This window comes from Pyxicephalus adspersus, chromosome 10, assembly GCF_032062135.1.
Source record: "Pyxicephalus adspersus chromosome 10, UCB_Pads_2.0, whole genome shotgun sequence".
Classification (NCBI taxonomy): domain Eukaryota; kingdom Metazoa; phylum Chordata; class Amphibia; order Anura; family Pyxicephalidae; genus Pyxicephalus; species Pyxicephalus adspersus.
The window spans coordinates 42,592,625-42,612,293 of NC_092867.1; the positions used below are offsets into that span (position 1 = coordinate 42,592,625).

General features: G+C 36.0%; 1 protein-coding gene across 1 annotated transcript in view; it reads right to left on the reverse strand.

The window, feature by feature from the left end:
• KCNMA1 (potassium calcium-activated channel subfamily M alpha 1) overlaps positions 1-19,669 on the reverse strand; it is a gene marked incomplete in the record, with an annotated part of 294,379 nt that overhangs the window by 129,644 nt on the left and 145,066 nt on the right. The window contains 1 exon segment of the mRNA XM_072424926.1: positions 2,480-2,555. Within this exon segment, the coding sequence (XP_072281027.1) occupies positions 2,480-2,555 (76 nt within the window).

A 19,669-nucleotide genomic window follows, 5' to 3' on the forward strand; every position in this document is an offset into this window, starting at 1 on the left:
TGGATCACTTTTGGTACAGAAATCTAGACCTCAGTGTAACGCTTAGGTGGTTAATAGTTTAGCCAAATATGATCAGAAGTCGCCATGAGCTCCCAGCATGTTTAAGCAACTACACAAATGGGTTTTAGTTATTTTTTATGAGCCAAACATCTTTACAGCTTTCGGAAATCAAGAAGAAGTGAATTACTGCCAACACTGGCACAATTGTGCCAGACCAAGCTCTGCTTTACATGGCAAACTTCTGAGGTCATTCCAGTAAATTCTTAGTTTACTGTGTATGATCAACTGCAATATGACCATGTGTGATTTAGCAGCATGGTAATGTGAATTGGGAAACGAAACCTATTGAAAAAATGTAAATAATGCTAATCACTGTCAACATAACTCTATCCATAATGTCTAAATTATAAAACCTATCCATTAGCAAACCCTAATCATCATAAATTCTGTCAGCACAACTCTCATCCTAAAAAGGAAGGCCATATTTTTTATACCACAACTCATTTAGAATTCTGTGTAATATGGAGCTTTAATGAATGTGTGGTGGATTGGCTTTAGGACATCCACTTTCTGCTGCACAAACCATCAACTGCAAAAGCTATTTGACCTGCAATGTGCAAAATCATCTGTGCCAGAAGGTATGTTAGCTTGTGCTACTTATTCACTTGTTTTAGGTCCAAGAAACTCCATTGGTGAAATCACCAAATGTGACAACAGATACAATGGAATTATTATTGGACTAGTCATAAGTAGTGAGGCCATAGATAAACAAAATAATGAAAGCATACTGCATTCATTTAAAAAATAATACCTTACTAAAAAAGAAACCATATTTTGTTTTCAATCAATTTATTCTGGCCCAAAAAGCATGATCTTACTTTATTTTGCAATTGAGTTGCAATTACTATGGCACAAAAAAAATTCTTAACTTGTTAAACATGGAGTTTCCTTGGATTGGCCATTTTATTCAGTGGTACTGTAATTTATTTCGTGATTTAGGCTAAATGCCTTATACAACTGAATCTGCTCTAATTGAGTCTTGTGTCAGAAAAGGGGTTAAGCGTCTTGCTGAATGTTCCCTGTGTTATGAATGGCTAGACCTTGATTTCATGAATGAGATTTTATTGTAATCCTAATACCACTGTACATGCCCACCCACTTCCATCTGCTGCCCTTGTCACACACAGAAAACAGCACATCGCTATGGACAAACACACAACAGTGACAACGAATAGAAACTGCCAAGCAGCGAGTTCCACGTAGAATTATCTGGGAATTGTGTACAGCATATACCTAAACTAACTGCCATATACCCTGTCCTGAATTTAAAGTCACACGATTTAGGGTAGCATAACTGAGAAAGGTAAAAAAAATTAGTACTAATTAATATGAAGCTATTGTAACCGTAATTACAAATTTATTTTCAACGTCAGTTATACTGAAAGTACTTTTTGTGTCAGACATAAGCGACTTACTGACGTCACATTTATGTAGCTGGAAAAAATCCCTCATCATTAGGGGAACAATGTACACACAGTAGCCATATGGGTGGAACTTATGTAATTTTAATTAGATAACCCAAATTATCTACTCAATTCACAAAAGTTATTTTTAGGTCACAAATCCAGGGAGAACTTTCATTAAGCTTCACTGTTGCATGCAAATATTCATCCATGTACAATTATCCATCCTTTTAAGTCCTTTGTATCTCCATTTTTGTTATGTTATGGATTTAAGTCATCAAATTTACTATGAGTTTGCTTTTTTAGTTATGAATTTTGACCAGTTTTATTTCTGCACAGAGTTTTTTCATTTCAGTAATTTATTCTATCAAGTTATGAATTATTTCATTGTTCAATAGCACTTGCTCAGCCCATATGTCTACAATGAGCTCATGATTTGTGTCTAGAAAATGGTCTAATACTAAATTAGTTTCTTCCTTATGATCACTTAAATTTCTTCTTTTATTTCTTCAGTTTATTTTTTCATTGCCATACTAAATCAGAAGATATAAAGTGACCATTAAAGAAAATATTTTAGAGATTGTTGTTTGGCAAGGGCCTTGGAGAAAAGGTAAGAAAGGGGAATTCAGGGCTATCAATACCTATGATTCACCAGATGATTAATAAGTGTGCACTGGTCACCCAGAACCAACTTCCTTTCCCCAGTATACAGAAACACATTGTTTTTCGACTTGATAAAACAATCAAATCTAAAGCAATTCAAGTATTTGTTACCAGCTGATTTTTCGCACTTCAATTGTTTGAGAAAGGTTCAGATGTGTATGTAATTCGATTGTAAGCTCTTTTAAGCACAGTCCCCTCCTCCTCTGTCATTTGTATCCGTCTGTCACTTGCAAGGCCCATTTTTTGTACAGCGCAGAGTAAAATGTTGGTGCTTTATAAATACAGTTCAAAAAAATAATTAATAAATGTATGACTCATTGCACTATTAGATAGTAAGAACATTATCTTCTTACCTTGTTTTTAAAATGTTTAAAAATTGCAGAATTTCAGAAAACTGAATAAGCCGCAAAGCTCGTAGAAACCTCAAGCCTGTAAGAGAAAAATGGTCATGATTATTTATGTTAGATAACGCAATTAGTTTTTATCATATTGAAATGTTGAGTATATTAGGAACCTGGAACCTGAAACTTAGGAGCAATATTTAATATTTAGCATACAACTTGCTCACAGCAACTATTGCCTTTTCACAATTTTTGAGGTTTCATTGAAACCTGGGTAATTGTTCCACTGTTCAAATCCTTAAGTCTAAAAAATAATTTGCGCTTGCAGATGCATTTGTGCTTTGCCCTTCTTGCAAATTATTTCTAAATAGGAAACTCAAAGAACATTTATCTTGGGGGACAGAAGAGGAGACGATTGTTATGGTTCAAAATTGTATACCAGCCTAAATTTACTGCAAAATACACTTACAGTAAATTTATTTAAAGCAAAAATACATTACCAGTCCAGCCGAGTATCCAAAACTGTAGTATATATGATGTATGCACATCATTATGTATGCAAAACAGCTGTCAATTTGTGTTTGTCTGAAATGTCATATTGAATAAAATTTAAACAAGCCGTAAGGTAACAAGTTAAACCAAGATATACTGTACAAAATGCATAAACAAATCCAATGCACAGTGCAGGGTTTTAACTGTTACCATGTTAACAAATCATTTAAAAATGAACTGTTTAACTAATGCCATTAGACCCTTTCTGAAAGGGTTAAATGACAGATTGTGTTTACCATAAGGGATTCTTATTTCTTCTAATCTAACATCATTATCAAGTAAGAGCACCATCCAGTGATATTTATAGGTGGTATCTGGCGGGATAAGCTCACCCTTGGCTTACCATACCTCTAGAGAAATCCACGTTTTTATGTTCCAAAATGTCCTGTTGTAACCTAAAAAGTCTAAAACTATCTAAAAACAATTTCTATTAAACTATCTGTCGGTAAATGTTTTCATATCTACCTGAAATAAAACATCGTTTTTTTTGGGTGAACTGAGCGACTAAATTATTTCCTTTAATGCTTAAAAATTATTCGAACTTCGAGTTTCTCTAACTAATAACAAGAACCATAGAATGGCAGGATACTATTGCACATGGTAATATCATACAGCCTTGGATCAGCCAGATAATAAGTACACACGCTGCAGCAAATTTGGTAAGAGTGCAGTTAGTATTGCATTATGTTAATCATAAATTAGAAAGAGTAATCAAAGGCCTTACAGAGCTTCACCCAGCTTATGCAACTGCTCATTGCATGTGAACATATAAGCTCTATGCAGCTAAAAAATAAAGCCCTAAAGGAAGCCACAACCTAAAACTAGAGTATTTTAAATGTTTTCATGTATAGTTTTTTTTTTTTTTAGAAAATCTCATTTATAATCACATGGCTGCATAGATAAAGCTGTTGAACTTAAATCCAATACCTCTATAAAGTGTTCCACGATTAGCTGCTATTGTTAACATAAGGGAACACTAAACTCTGACTGACCCATGACCTTAAAGTAACTAGACATGCACTACATCTGGCATTAGTTAGGGATTTATTTGCAATCCCTGTAAAGTGTTCTCTTTTTTCCAGAGGAATTATGATTTCTCCATAGTGAACCACTTACAGAAAAAAAAAAGATATATGAGTTTGAAATGAGACACGATAGATCGATAGCTAGATCGATAGATAGATAGATCGATAGACAGACAGATACAGGCTTCTCCAGACTACTTGCCAAAAAAACTCCCCACCCATTACCATGTCAATTAATAAAAATAAATAAAACAGGTTACCACTTGCATAAAGTAATTAAAAAGTAAAATTTTGTTATAGAATCTTATCTTTTTTTTATCTTTTATCTAACAACCACTTAACAGTGCCTTTCCTTATACATGAGATCAAATATTTTTTCAACAACTAGAGCTCTTTATTGACAAACTAGAAACAAGGGCAGAGACAAGGGCACTTGCAATTCTGTATCATATTAGTCTGTTGTATTTCCATCATTTATGAACCAAGCCTGGATTATCTGTAGACAAAGAAGATCAGAGCAGCAGCAAGGAAAATATATCCCTTTTACAGCAAGGACACAAAATTAACATCTTTTTGGAAAACTACTAGTTTTCAAAGGCTGTTTGCAATGGAATGAATTCAACAACAAAATGACTAAATGTATCATCCTTTTGGCCAGGTACACACTTTCAATTTACTGTTGCCCAAAATGATTGTTAATGATTTTTTCAGGTGATTTCAGTGTGTTAACATTTGATGTACAGGCTAGTTTATTCAATGGAGAGGGAATGGGGGGGTAGACAAGAGGAGGTGCCTTTCTCCACATGATCAGGAAACACACTGAAATTTTATCTGCAAACTTCAGGAATAATTTCAAGCAAACAAAATCTAGTATGTCTACGGAGCTACACTTTATACGATTATGGAAGGTTCATACAATACAGTAAAATCAAATAATCAAATAATCTGAATATGTCCTCCACAATTTACAGAAATGGTCACACTCCTATTATATCTAAACACATCAGGAGGAATATGACACCAAATTTGTTAGTAATCAATAAAGAAATATATTACAGACTTACTGTAGACATAAAAAATTTGGACAAAAAATAATGAGACCCACCAGGAATACAAGGTCGTGGTATGTACTACTATGTGATCCAAGAGCATTTGAAAATTTTGTGCTTCTGACATTCTCCGCATACCATTCAGTTTTGCTAAAGGCACTCACTGAGAAATGAACAACCTATAGCTGTAATGAATTCCCCCAAAATACAGACATATCTTCATAAATTATTTAATAGTTTGTAGTGTTCCAAAGGCTTTTATTGCTTTCTACTTCTGCCTACACAATAGGAATAAGACAAAGAATACCTAGACTTCCAGGTTTGCTGGGTCGGCAATCCTACTAGATCAATTCAGCTTTTTAAGAAATAATTCCTTGTAATCAAATTTCTCTAATCTATTGTTATAAAGAGATAGATAGAGATAGTTTAAAAATATAAAAAAAAATTGTATTGGCTTTGGATAGCCAAGGTTTATCAAAACCTTTGGCAATTTTTGCTTTTGGTAGCAGTGGGGAAATTCCATTCTACCTAACCTCTTATCTAAGAGACACAACTATATAACTTTAAAGGGTTAAGGTTTACCTTTTTTGTACCAGTGATAGTGGCCACCAGGACAGAGTGAATTCACCCTGCAGGGGCACAGACAATAATAAAAGCTTAAAATGATATAACATTTTCACACCATCCAGACCAAAATAAAACAAATCAGTTTACAATAGCTTTATTTGACTGATGAAAATGAAACTAAAGTTCCACTTTGAAAATTTGTAATCAGGCAGGACTTTATTGCAGAAAGGGACAGACTCGGTGTTGGTTACCGTGAGTTAATAAAACTCCTGCGCGCCAAGCTGAAGATCAAAAGAAGGAAGAAAATGGAGGCGTCTGCAATGGAACAGAGACAGGCGGGTATAACAGGGTTTAGTTTTGCTTTAAGATGTTATTTTTACTTCATTATAAAAAAATCAGTCCAGTACAATGTCATTGGAACCTGGTTGTTAAGAGAGGAGCATAGGAAAGAACCTGTCTGTAGTGCTACTAGCATGCAGCACTTGTCAGTGACAAATTCACTGTCTGTAGACCGGGATTGTGGAGATTTGCAAAGGTGGAAGAAAGAGTAAGAGTAAAAGAGTAAAAAGGAGACACTGCGTGGCTGTACACTGTACAGTTATTGTACAGTATACTCATCTGGAAAGATGGTCGCAAGTGGTCCGACAGTCATTAAATGAGGACTACCTGTTTATTACATGCAAATCTGTTTAAGAAGAGATTCAAACAAAAAGGTATGTCTGAGCAACTTTTAATCTATTAAATTAGTTGATATGTTTGGGTTTTCCAACTGTTAGCTAATAACAGGTTGGCAGTCCTTTAGAATACCACATTCTTTTAACTTTAATTTCTACAATGCTTCCCCAAGAGAAACCGAAAACAGCAATGATCTGGCAGTTTCAGAAGGGGTACAGTTTTATTACTTTTCCTCCTTAACAATTTGCCTGGTAATCTCCAAGGAAAGTCAATTAAGCTGTAAAAATACATGATTTCTTCCTGAACAGTTAGATAAACCTTGGTTTAGCCTTCACTGATGTATTTAACTTTAAAAAAGCAACCTCCGTCAAAAGCTATCTTCCAATACTTAGGAGAAAAAATCTAAAGATTATGAATATGTAAAAAGACTCACAAGATGCTCTTTGTGGTTATCAGTGGGGCAGACTGTTTAAATGGTCACTGATGAGGACCCCTTAAAATTAGTGCAAATCAGGAAAAAATCAGCAAGTTTAACCAACTAGTTCTTAGAATTGCAGGAACTTTCTACATAAACCAGACCCAGGGTTGAGGTAACATAATGCCTGAAGGCTGTATGTATTCCAACCTCCAGGTCAAAAAAGTTAAGTAGGGAGAATATGTGAGAGAGGCTAGTAGAATTAATTTATATTGCTCCTATATTGCTCTCTGTTTTGTGTGCCGAAATTATGAGGAAGACAGGTCGATATAAACAAAAAGGTATACAGGAAGCTAGTCTAATAAGGTCTGATTAAACTACCGTTATGGTTTGGATTTAACTTCCACAAGACACTGGAAGAACAAGCATCACGTGTTGGAAGCTTTTTAGGTGAGTAAGCTACATACCTTTACTGTATCTGGTCACAAGGTGATATCCCTTGACAAGGAGCAACTTTGGTTTGGTCGTAAGTGGTTGGTTAAGTCTTTAAATGAAGACTACCTGTTTATTACATGCAAATCTGTATACACTAACTTAATAAAATGTTGTACATATTCCATAAACAATGAATACATTTGTATCACCTTTTCATTTATCTAGATAATAATGATCCAGATATCCTCTGGATCATAATGTAAATCAATACACTGTTCTTGCAATACATGGGTAGTCTGTGTTAATATTGTACACAGTAACACTAGATAAAAGTTAAATACAATTCCAAGTTAAAAAAAAAACGTAGCCAAAGTTTTCGTAAAGTCAGACTGTTCACCCCATCAACAACTGTTTCATGTGTAAGATAATCTTACTGTGGATAGTTGCTGTTTACCCCGGAATGTTATTGTTGCGTTAATTTCTGCATTCAGCTTGTGAACTGTGAACCAAAGTCAATGAATATATGTACTGCTACATGCTAAAAAACCATATGTTTCAGGATGACAATGCAGGAGCACTATCAGGAGAAAGGCACAAAGCTCACATTATACGGAAAAATCTGAACATAAAACTTTAGGTCCCCCTATTTCAATAAAAACTACAAATCTTAAAACACTAAAAATAACAAAAGTCAAAAATTTTAGGGATTTAAATGATTAGTTGGCATATGCCTAAATTATTTCACATGCCAAACAAGCAAGGATTTTTATTTCCCCCATTAATTTTTTTTTAGAAAACTGCCTACGTTAGGATATTGAAAACAATGTCTGTGTCCGTTTATTGTTGGAATTGCAATAAAGCTCTCTGAGGGCAGTTTTTACAAAAACCCATACTGGGCTGTCCACCGAGAAGTGGAATCATGTCTACTGTCAAAAAGACTGATAAATAAAGAAAAAATACAATAAAGTGCTAAGCTGCTTTATTAATTATCAACAGAGAATAAGAAGACAAGGTTGAAACTTGCAGTTAATACTGCAATGATATGTATCTAATTACCATTTGTGGGTTTGAGCCTTATTAAAACTAATCACGATGTGTTTAATGCAGTATAAATAAACTAGAAGATATGAAGAACATAGGACTGTGTACAAACAATATGCAGCTCTTACCCCAGTAGCATGCCATTCTGTAGCAAGAGGCCAAGGACTGGGACCAGCCTGCTGCATCCTGTTTATCCCTTCCAGTAAGTCCAGCTTTGATTCTATAGCCATTTTGGTATAGGTCTCCCAAACTCTTTTTACGTCTCCTAGTGCTTTTGTATACTTCGCTCTTTGTGGCTCCCCCTGGAGCTCGGTAGACTAGGATTTTGCCAGGTATCATGTCGTATAATAAACAATTGTCATGAAACTACGATGCCAGTGCTTAGTTAATAACAGCATGTGTAGATTTCATCCCTTGTCTGCAGAAAGCACAGTTGTGGTATATTCACAGATTGACAGACATGGCAAAGCTATCACAGAACAATGCCCTTGTCTCTTTGTGAATGGAATAGGAAAGTGTTACTTTCTTTTAGCCTGTGAAATATCATACGTCAAGAGATGACAGAGATATCCATCAGGCGATAAATAGGAATACGGAGAAGAGAATTGTTCCACACAGCTTCCTCCTATAAGTATATACAGATTTTTCTCTGCAGTGCTTTAAAAACCCCCTATTTGCTATCAGGATATTAAAGCCTAAGCTCCTTTTGGACACTCTAGGGAATCTCATTCTGGCCATAGCACCCCCTCCCTCAGCTAAATGTGCCAAGCTGATGATAGAGAGGATTATTGACCTCTTGTATTTAGGGCCATAGAGTTAGCAATGTATTATTGCACAGCCTTAACTGTAAATTACCATTCAAGTTACCACAGTAACACTACTGTAGGTCACTTTTATATTTTATGTAAGTGGACAAATAAATAATATATTATATCTCTCTTGCATACTTTTTTGTGACTTTACTGCAGATGATAATAACAGTTTACTTCCTTTTTTTTAAACAAAAGAAAGCAAAAATCTGTAAGTTACGATCATCAGTTCCTAAAAAACAAAGAAAAAAAAAATCTTTCAGGATAACTACTCTCCTTGGCTGTCAAGGATATGCCTGATGCAGGTTGCATGATAAAGCTTTCAAACCCACAGATCGATCCCAATCTCTCGGTTGATTCTAGTAAACTTTATATACCAAAAAAAAATTAAAAACAAGAAAAAAACATTCTCTATGGAAAATGTTAAGCAAAGAACAGGAACAGGGAAAAGAACAGGGAAATGTTATCATGTGGAAATACTGAAGCATGACAGTCAGAACTGCCAAACATTACAAAAATCTAAACACATTTAATGTTCTTGCTTGGAATTAAACATTTTGTTTTTTTGACACCATTGACACCGCCTTATTTAGTTTATTCCCACTGTTTGAAAAAGGACCAATTCAAGAATAACATTCTGTATGTTTGTTTCCTTTTTCCAAGCACTGGCAGCAGGAGCAGATGATGTGTTTAGGTGAATGTTGTAAAAAGTTGACTGAAAAAGAATATCCTCCTAAGACAATCTTTTACCTTTATTATTGCCCCTCATTAGTCCACAACTGGTATTTAGAACGGGAGGGCTTACAGCTGTTTGAGCTCAGCAGCAGAAGACTAGAGATTGTAAGAAATTCTGCACTAGAACACAAGCACTAAAACCTTGTTTCTGTTGTGGAAATAAAGAGTGGAGACTCAGCTAAGTACTCCAAGTACTAAAAACTGGTGGCATGCAGGAGGATGTCAGAAAGCTAGCAAAGGTAAACTCGGCTCAGCAGGCCCAGTATAAATTTACTGCAACCACATGCAAACCAAAAGAAGATCAATACATGTTTTCAGCAGGCTATAAACAACAAGAAAATGCTTGTATGAGACATGTATGAAGCTGGTCATCCATCTTGCTGCTTTGAAATAGTCTAACAAAGCCAAAAGGTTACCTTGTCTGGGAACTAAAAACACCCAGCTAACCAGTTTGCCTGGAGCCATGAAAAAGCTTGGAAACCCTATGTAAGGTGGTCCAGTATCTTGCTGTAAAAGGACCAGGATATGACCATAGTCAACAATGATTTTATCAGCGTGAGACGCTTTTACCAAAGCAAGACACCCCATGACAATGCAGAGATTTCACAATGTTGCCTCCTATTTGCCGACTAACAAAATTATATTTTGACCTTGCCCTAGAGATATATAAAGGAGAAACTTTAGTTGAATGGAATTCACCACCTCTGTGAGACTGCGTAGCAGAGGTGTTGCCCTTTTAGCAAAAGACCTCTTCCAAATAACAGTTAAAATAGAGTAGGTTTTTGAAAAAAGCAGCCAAAGTTTTTGATGGGCATGCAAGAAATGGAAAGGAAATCCTATAAAGATGTGCAAGCCATGCAACGTGTAAAACAATTCCTTTCCTAAAGTGTATACCATAACAAGTAACTTCTTTTATCTGCTCTTTTTTGGGTGCTGTAAATACTATTAAAATCACTTTGTCAAATACATTCAGTAAGTGCAAATAATATATGTTATTTCTGCTAGAAAAGCTGTGAGCTGATAACTTCCTGTACATAAGGAGGGGTTACATAGATTAGGAGAGGGCTGTGTCCTTTGTCCTTTCACTGCAAATGAAGGTAGCAATAAGCTCAAATCTCAGGGTTAGTTGTTAATGAGAGGAAATCCATTGCCCTTGACCTAAATGTCAGAGCAATTGCAATTGTCCCTCCAAAGGGCTTTATATGGACACCATATCATTTGAATACCTTGGTATTATACTCACTCGCACCTATGAAGCCTTAAGGTGCGTACACACTTCCAATTTTTATCGTTCCAATCGAACGACGAACGATCGATTGGGCAAAAAATCGTTAGTAAAAAAGTAACCAACGACGCCGACGAACGAGGAAAGTCGCTGGAAACGAACGACCGGACTGACGGATCGGATTGGACGACGATCGTTGAACATCGTTCGTGTGTACGGTCGTTCGTTGATCGTCCATGTTCAGAGCATGCGTGATGAACGAACGTCCGTTCACTTTACTGTCGTGCACATAGTTCCTCTGTCGCTCAAACGATCGTATCTATTGTGTGTACAATATCTATGAACGATCGTGTCGTTAACTCTATGTGCAGGATCGGTGCTATACGATCGTTCGTATATATCGTGCATGAACGTTCGTCGTTCGTTTTCCAACGATAATAATTGGAAGTGTGTATGTAGCTTTACTGTCCTCAAATTATCCCCCCCTATTTGCACAACTTAGGCAGTTAAAAACTAGTTCTCTTGGATGGGAAGAATAAGTTCCGTAAAGATGACCATACTTCCGAAATAATTGTACTACTTTGAGACATTACTATTCCATGTACCCACATATATGATTAAAACATTTCAAAAAATTATGTTCTCTTTCATTTGGCATAAAAAAAGGTCCAGGGTGCCAAACAAAAATATGAACGCCCATAAACAACAAGGGGGTCTTGGTGTACCAAGCATGAGTGCACTTGGAGTCTGTCCTAAATTATCCAGTAGCTATAGACTCCCTCCCCTGGCTTCCTCATAAACTACGCCCTACTGGAATCAACGTTCATCTTAGGCAAGCACTAGCTGCTCTATCAGTCTTGGCATGCACCTTTGCCTGTGTATTTGTTAACCCATCAAGGTCTGCCTTAACAAATCCCCTCTTTGGTACGAAACTCTAACCCTCTCTACATCCAAATGGTTGTTCCGACCCCTTTTGGACCCTTTTCCATCACTAGTGTTAATTCTCTCTTGCTTTCAAGAGTGTCTTTGAGTGATTTGTCAAACTAAATCATCCAAGACAACATAGTCTATGTATCCCCGGACTGGCGAAATATAAGTCTTTAACTATAATTTCCATATTAGGAATAGTCATGTATTAGGCAACCACTCTTTTATTCAGCTATATTGATATGTTTTCACAATATAAGTTCTTTTTGACACACTAAAAAAAACCCTAGCTTTCTTAGTCTCCTTGGGCTATCTATTTTTAACCTATCATTTAGGGGAGCGTCTATGTACATATTTTATGGGTGAATATTGATTAGCAAAACCCTTTAAAAAGCTCATCTTAGGCAAGTACTTAGAGTGTGGGATGGATTAAGGTATTCTAGTGGACTCAAGTCCACACATCTCTTGTTAATCACAATTCAATGTAATTCATACTTTCCACCAAAGATGGAGTCGCCAGCTGCATTTGAATGGTGGTCAGCACACATATATAAGGTGGTACACTCTTTACTGGGCAAGGGGGAAATTATTAGCTGGGAGGATATCCACTCAATGCACCAAATACCGGGTAAGGAATTTTTCAGGTATTTGCAATTGAGACACTGGATCAATTCCTTAACGCATGGGTTTGATCATATAGCCAAATTGACAGTGTTTGAACACATATGACTCAGGAACCCCCTATGTCCTAAACAAATCACAGTAATTTACTCAAAACTGATTGAAGTGACCAGGGCTTAAATACTCTCCTATACATCACACTGGGAAAGAGACTTAAGGAACCCGAGATCAGATGGTAAATGGTTCCACAACTGGGCCAGAATGTCTAAGCTTTCTACAAATATATTCTCACCATTTCTCTGTCTTTCACTTTCATATGCTCGCTCCGTATGGGATGGACTAAAACATTTTTTAACTTGCACTCCCCCCTATGCTTCACTGACTCCCCTATGGCATAATCCTGAGTTTCCTCCAGGCTGTGAACTGGCCCAATTCTCTTGGTGGCGCAAGAAAGGTTTTTTCAGAATCGGAAAATTTCTTGATGGCGAGGTATTCTGAGTCTCTCCCATCCATATACAGAAATGTTCCCTTATCAACAAATCATGTCCTTTATTCAAAACAAACTTAAAGGGTTGAATCCGACTGAATCCAAAGGGAGGATCTTGGTATTATATAACACTCTTCTCACATAAAAAACGTTCCTATATGAAACAATGGAAGTCAGACTTGGAGGTGGAGCGGAGCGCGCAAGAATGGCAGGATCCATCAGTGTTCATTTTCAAAATATCTCTAAACACTTCGATAATGGAGGCCATTTATAAGATTTTGATGGGATGGTACCTGGTTCCGGTTAAAATCCCTGTCTCTCTTTTTTTTTTTGAAGGATGTGGTCAGACGGGCACTGTAACTCCATGCTTGGTGGAGATGTCCTAGGGTGCAGAGATTTTGAATCCGCATTTTCAACCCAATACGCTCTGTCACCCAGGTCAACATCCCGAGGAAAATAGAGTGTGCTTTTTTTTCCCCAATTAGAGGATATAGCCCCGAAACTAGACTAATTAACCATTAACTAGACTAATTAAATATATTTTGTTAGCTGCTTGGATTACTATTGCTTGTTACTAGAAAGCTTCTTTTTTTCCCACTTGAGTTCACCAAAAACAAATTTAACTGGATAATGGTCAATGACATATTGACCTGTACTCTTAAAGACAACCTAACAAGTTCTACAACACATGGGACCGTGGTTAGATCATAATCAAGTATATTTCAAGCAGGGAAGTCCAAACCCCGAGGGAACTATGTTCAACCAAATATGTTTATTCTACTAATGTCTGGTTACTGGTTGGCACTCTTCTTTTGTTTTGAACCCCCTATTTGCCCTTCCCACCCCCTTTTTTTTTAAATGTTTTTTCTCCTCTTGTTATTCTATACAAATTTGTTGTGTAAAGTTATTGTTTACTTTATTTGAAAACTTCAATAAAAAATGTAAAACAAATATTCTCACCATAGAATCTGCCATCAAAGTTATGAAGCGGTGGTATCTGTTGCCAGCCTGGCTAAGGCATATGTCCCAGGTGGTGTCGGCTCTGTGTTTCAGGGGATGTCAGGAGATTGGCACAGAACTGCATATATGGTGGACTTGTCCATCATTATTAGGATTTTGGGGCAGACTGTTCAGATTATTGCTTTATTTCATAAGCATTTACCCTGAGACCCCTGAATGGCCCTACTACAATGCAAACCCTCCAATTCCACTAAAACCGATAGCAAAAAATTGGAAGAAACAGATTCCTCCATTTCATGAAGTATTACCACGTATAGATAACACGTTCCTCAATGAAAACCTATCCAGCATTTTGAATGACACATCAGAATTTTTTTTTAATGAGTATGGGATATATGGAGCGCACATTCATTACCCAATATACCCCAGTATCACCACCATATGGATGTTAGTTTATTATTTCATGGGATCAATCCGAGAATAACCACCCCTCTCCTTTTTGGTTTTTCATTTTGTTCTGTTTAAAGATTAGAAACTGAAAGTTTTGTAAACTTACCTAGGCCAAGACATCATATTTGTAATAAGTTACAGACTACAGATGATTATGTTCTGTTTGTATATGCGCAATCAGCAATGGTAATGTTATTTTTGGTCTATGAATTCTGTGTTTCTGTTTTCTAACTGGTTGTATATACCGTGTTTCCCCGAAAATAAGACCTAGCACTATTTTGTAAACCTGCCCTAATATAAGACCTACCCCGAAAATAAGACCTACCCCGAAAGTAAGACCTAGCACTATTTTGTAAACCTGCCCTAATATAAGACCTACCCCGAAAATAAGACCTAGGAGAAAAAGAAAATAAAAGCATACATACTGGTAAATTAAAAAAGTACTCACCGAGACGGCTCCAGATATCTGATCCTGCGTGTGTGTCCTTTATGCTGGCTGCAGCGTGTGTGTCTTTGATGCTAGCTGCAGCCTGTGTGTCTTTGATGCTGGCTGCAGGGCGTGTCTATTCCTGAGCCAAACTGAAAGTAAAAAGCCTGCACTGAACAAGGAAGCAAGCTGCTGATCCCTGCCCTAACGGAGATCCCTGCACTTAATTACGGGTAAGTGATCAGAAGGGGACAATCATTTCATAGTGATCAGAAGGGGACAATCATTTCATAGTGATCAGAAGGGGACAATCATTTCATAGTGATCAGAAGGGGACAATCATTTCATAGTGATCAGAAGGGGACAATCAATGGAACATGAGTGATCATGAGTGACTTTCAACAATAAATGTGTACTGTAGTCTTCTTCATGGAAAAATAAGACATCCCCTGAAAATAAGACCTAGTGTGTTTTTGGGAGCCAAAAAAAATATAAGACAGTGTCCTATTTTCGGGGAAACACGGTACCCCCATGTTTTGTATTTTTATATTGAAAATCCAATAAAAATATTTTGAAATCAAATGAAGGTAGCAAAAACTGAAGAGTTTATTTACCAAGGGATTTAAAGCAAAGTTAATTATCTCTCTTGCAAGAGATAATTTGCTTACCTTAGTGAATAAGGAGAAACTTTTGGTTTCAGATATCCAACCATGTACAAACCAAAATTAGGTCTTATTTATGTTTCCTTGCAAAGTAGTGAGTGTTTTTTAAGGTGAATTATTACAACTTTTACTATACTATGTGAATACATTTTACAGAGTGATATTTCCCTTCCTGCTAAGTGAACAGCCGAAACTCATTTAGTAATTCATCCCCATTAGTGCTGTCACTCTTCCATTGATCTAATGGAATATAGCACTGGCAGGTATTAGTCAGTATTTGTGACCAGTTTAGTCTTCAGAAACTAATCAATATATATGTTTGATCAAAGTAGTTGGTGAAAGTATTCATCAAGTTTTGCTAGATTCTTAAGTTACTTGTAGCTTGTACATGTCAGCTTGAAAATCACTCTAGAGCGGTAATGTGCATGCATGTGCATATGCATACGGAATGATACCACTGCATTAGAGCAATTTAAGGCAACCTCTAGAATTGCTTGTCATGATGTTGCATATACCTTCCATGTAATTCTGAGAAAATACCGGGTTAATGTAAAGGGGAAAAAAAACAACCAAAAAAAAAAACTGTTGTGTCTTATCCAGCCAGGATGTCTGTAATCCCGAACACACTTACCTTGATTCTACTGTTGAAAGCTACTGTTGAATCTTTTAAGGTTTCCCTAATTGTTTTCATGGATGAAAGGAGCTTTAGGAAACCAACTGCCCATTATAGATCCGACATTTACTGTGGTTCAAGAAGAACACACTTTGGGCACAATTATCAAATAGGATTATCAATACTATTTTGGTGAATATTAACATTTTTATCAACATATTTGATAAAATATTGATTTGCTTAAAAATATTGTAATTTTTCAAACATTTATTTAACGCCACTTTTGAACATACTGTTTTAATCATCCCAGCCAAAAAAACTGAGAATATATTTGGTCCTTAAATATCTCCAAAAGTGGAGATCGTTTTAACACTTTTTCTATCTTTTTTTAAGGTGGCGGTGAAATGTTTATCATAGCTTAAAAGCTCAAAAGTGATAAAAGTAGCCATTTTAAATTAATAGAATTTATGATCATCACTTTTAATGTGTTATGGTGCCTTACCACTTTTAGAAGTCAGTTATTGAAGTTTCAGAAGTGAAAGTTTAGAACTATAAGGCAAAGACCTTATCCGACAACACAGACATAGGTAATCTAATTTACAAAGCTGAGAGGCCTGATCATTTCTGATCTTCTACTGCATGTTCATCTTAACCCCTAACAAATCCCCAACAAGTCCGTAGACAGGTTGTTAGTAAGGTGATTAAGTCTGAAAGTTTAAGTGTACTTGTGTAAAAAATCCAAGTATATCTCATACCAAGTTAGGTGACCCATTAGGTGCCATTACTTTTCCTAAGAAAACTAACTGTGCTAAATTCCATCAGAAAAGTAGAGTTGACTGAAACAGTGTAGATTCTTTTGCAGTGTCCTATTCATATTGATAGATATATAGAAATATATAGGGCCTTAAAAAAAAGGAATCTGATGCCTAATAGGTTCTAATTTTTTTAATGTTTATTTTAACCTCATGTGTAAAACAACACACAACAACAAATTCCTATGTCATTATTTATCTAGGACAAAAAAATAGCCAATATAGGGAAACTTTGTTTGAAAAACTAAGTACATTTCAAGTTCTAAAAGCTGTTAGAACCACTTTTAGTAGCAATACCTTGAATTTTTCATACTTTATAAGTGTGTTGGTTAACTTATGAATAATCCAGGACTAACTGGGAATACATTAAAGTATGAGGCTACATCTCACAAAAGTGTATTTGAACACATTACTATGAGGGATAACATATTTGCTGTTAAGTCCATAGTTAAGGGAAATATACAGCAGGCCTAGAAGGCACAGACTGGAGTTTTAAAATCAGAACCCTTTTCTTAGTCTTAGTCCGAGTCTTAGCTTTTGTGCCTACTCTAAATCTGTCCGAGGCCTATAAGATCACATAAAAAATCCGGTACACCAACCTAGAAAAAAAAAGTCTCCCAAATTTATTATACTATTAACCTTAAACCTGTTAGGATTGCAAGACTCTTTTAAAGGAAATGACCCTAAAGATAAACCTCCCCCCCCCCCCCCAAATAACTATCAGAGGTTAGGATGTCCCCTACTGGACCTGGAATGCACTTCTTAAAATAATTTGCTGGATCACCCGGGTTCATTGGCGAAAGTGTATCCTCTCCAGCCATGAAGAGCTTTTTTAAATCAGACTCTATATGTAGAGGTGTTTTCAGACATATCTGGTCTAACTAATGTCTATTACTATGGTAATGTGACTGAGGTTCATGCCAAAGTAAAGTGAAATACTCATTGCTCAGAAAATTAAGGAATCCAACAAGCAGATGGTCAATTCCCATTATGCATATCCCTAAATCAGAAGGCAGCCTGATATCCTGCAAAAATGTAAGGAAACTAAATGAAATATCCAAGTTTGATGCTTATCTCATGTCTGTCAGTGAACGAGTTGAGGTTGGGTCCTACTACAACAGCATCACCCTGAATCATACTAAATGATACTGGCAGAATCCCTAAACAGTCAGGGAAGAGGGAAAGACAGCTTTAACAACACCAGATGGGCCACCCCATTTTGGCACTCATTCTAAATAATAATGGACTGCATTTTTAAGCTCAAAAAAAGCATATTCTTTTGCATATCTAAACACAATACCCAGCTACAGTAGGACCAGTCAGTTCTAAATTGCTTATTAAGAAATGTAAAGTAGATCTGAAAATGCCTGAAAAATGCTTAAGAAAGCCTAAAGTAGTAATGGGTAATTAGATCCACATGTTCAATAGGTTACCGCAGCAATACATTTATTGCTAAAACTGAAATATTTAAAAAGAATACACTATGACATTCTAACTCTAAAACACTGGAGGGCAGCATGTACACACAAATGCTCAAAGTATTTGCTATGTCTGAAAATGAAAGACCAGTTGTAGTTACAACACCACAAACAGTTTTGAGAATAATTATATATATAAAAAAAGATCTCTGGCTTTATCCTTCTCATTAGTGGACAAACATTTTACAAATATTGAACTTGTATTTTTTTAGTTTTTAGAGTTTGGTGTTTAAAGTAGCATTTTCCTAGGCTTCTCTATTTTATGCAGAATATAATATATTGGGTGCATCTTTATATAATTGTCCTGTGCATCTCATAATTTATATAGCAAAGCAGTACCTAAATCACAAAGTCTTTGTAATATTCAGGAATTACCTATCAGCCAGTAAACAAGGATATTCAGAAGCAGACTCAAGATGGTGGGGGGGGGGGGGGTTAATCTCTAGGACATCTCACAACTCACATCTCTCAGAATTCAGCTGTACAGATGAACTTGGTTTCCAATATCAAACAAAGTTATGCGTGTTTGCCTCAGCAAAATGTATTCATTAGTTTATGCACATCTGTTCACTTAAAGATCTGGGGAACTGTTTTACAGATTTTCCAGATGTAATAGGTATTATCATACATGAAGGTTAATATGGACAGCTTTTTAGAAAGTCCTGTAAAATATGTGTTACTTTAGGGGAACTACAGTATACAAAGGCTTCAACTGGTATGCCTTGTTGTAAATCTTGAGAGGTTTTAAAGATTTGTCCATTTCATCAAAGAACAAATGCTAACTGGAGATGGGTTAATTTCTTCCTCATTAAAAATTGGCTTTAATATGAAGGATAGTTAAATGAATTGATCCTTTCACTGGTGTTATGGTCAGTGGTATACAATCCAATATTTGTTTCTTTAGCACACACTTTTAACCTCCCTAGTGGTCTAATTCCTTCCAAATTTCCATGCAAAAAGCGGTACAATTTTTTGCATGGAAATGGCATAACTCACTGATATTTATTAAATTTAATAATAAACTTTAAATAACAAAACACAAAAATCTGTTAAAAAAAATAAAAGAATATTTAACCACCTAAGCGTTACACTGATTTCTAGATTTCTGTTCCAAAAGCGTCACAGGTTTTCATGAAATTTTTTTTTTAAAATTGTAGACCTGTAACTTACAGAAATATGTCCGAATAGGGTTCTAGTAGATATCATGAATATAAAAAATGTTTGAAACACACAATCA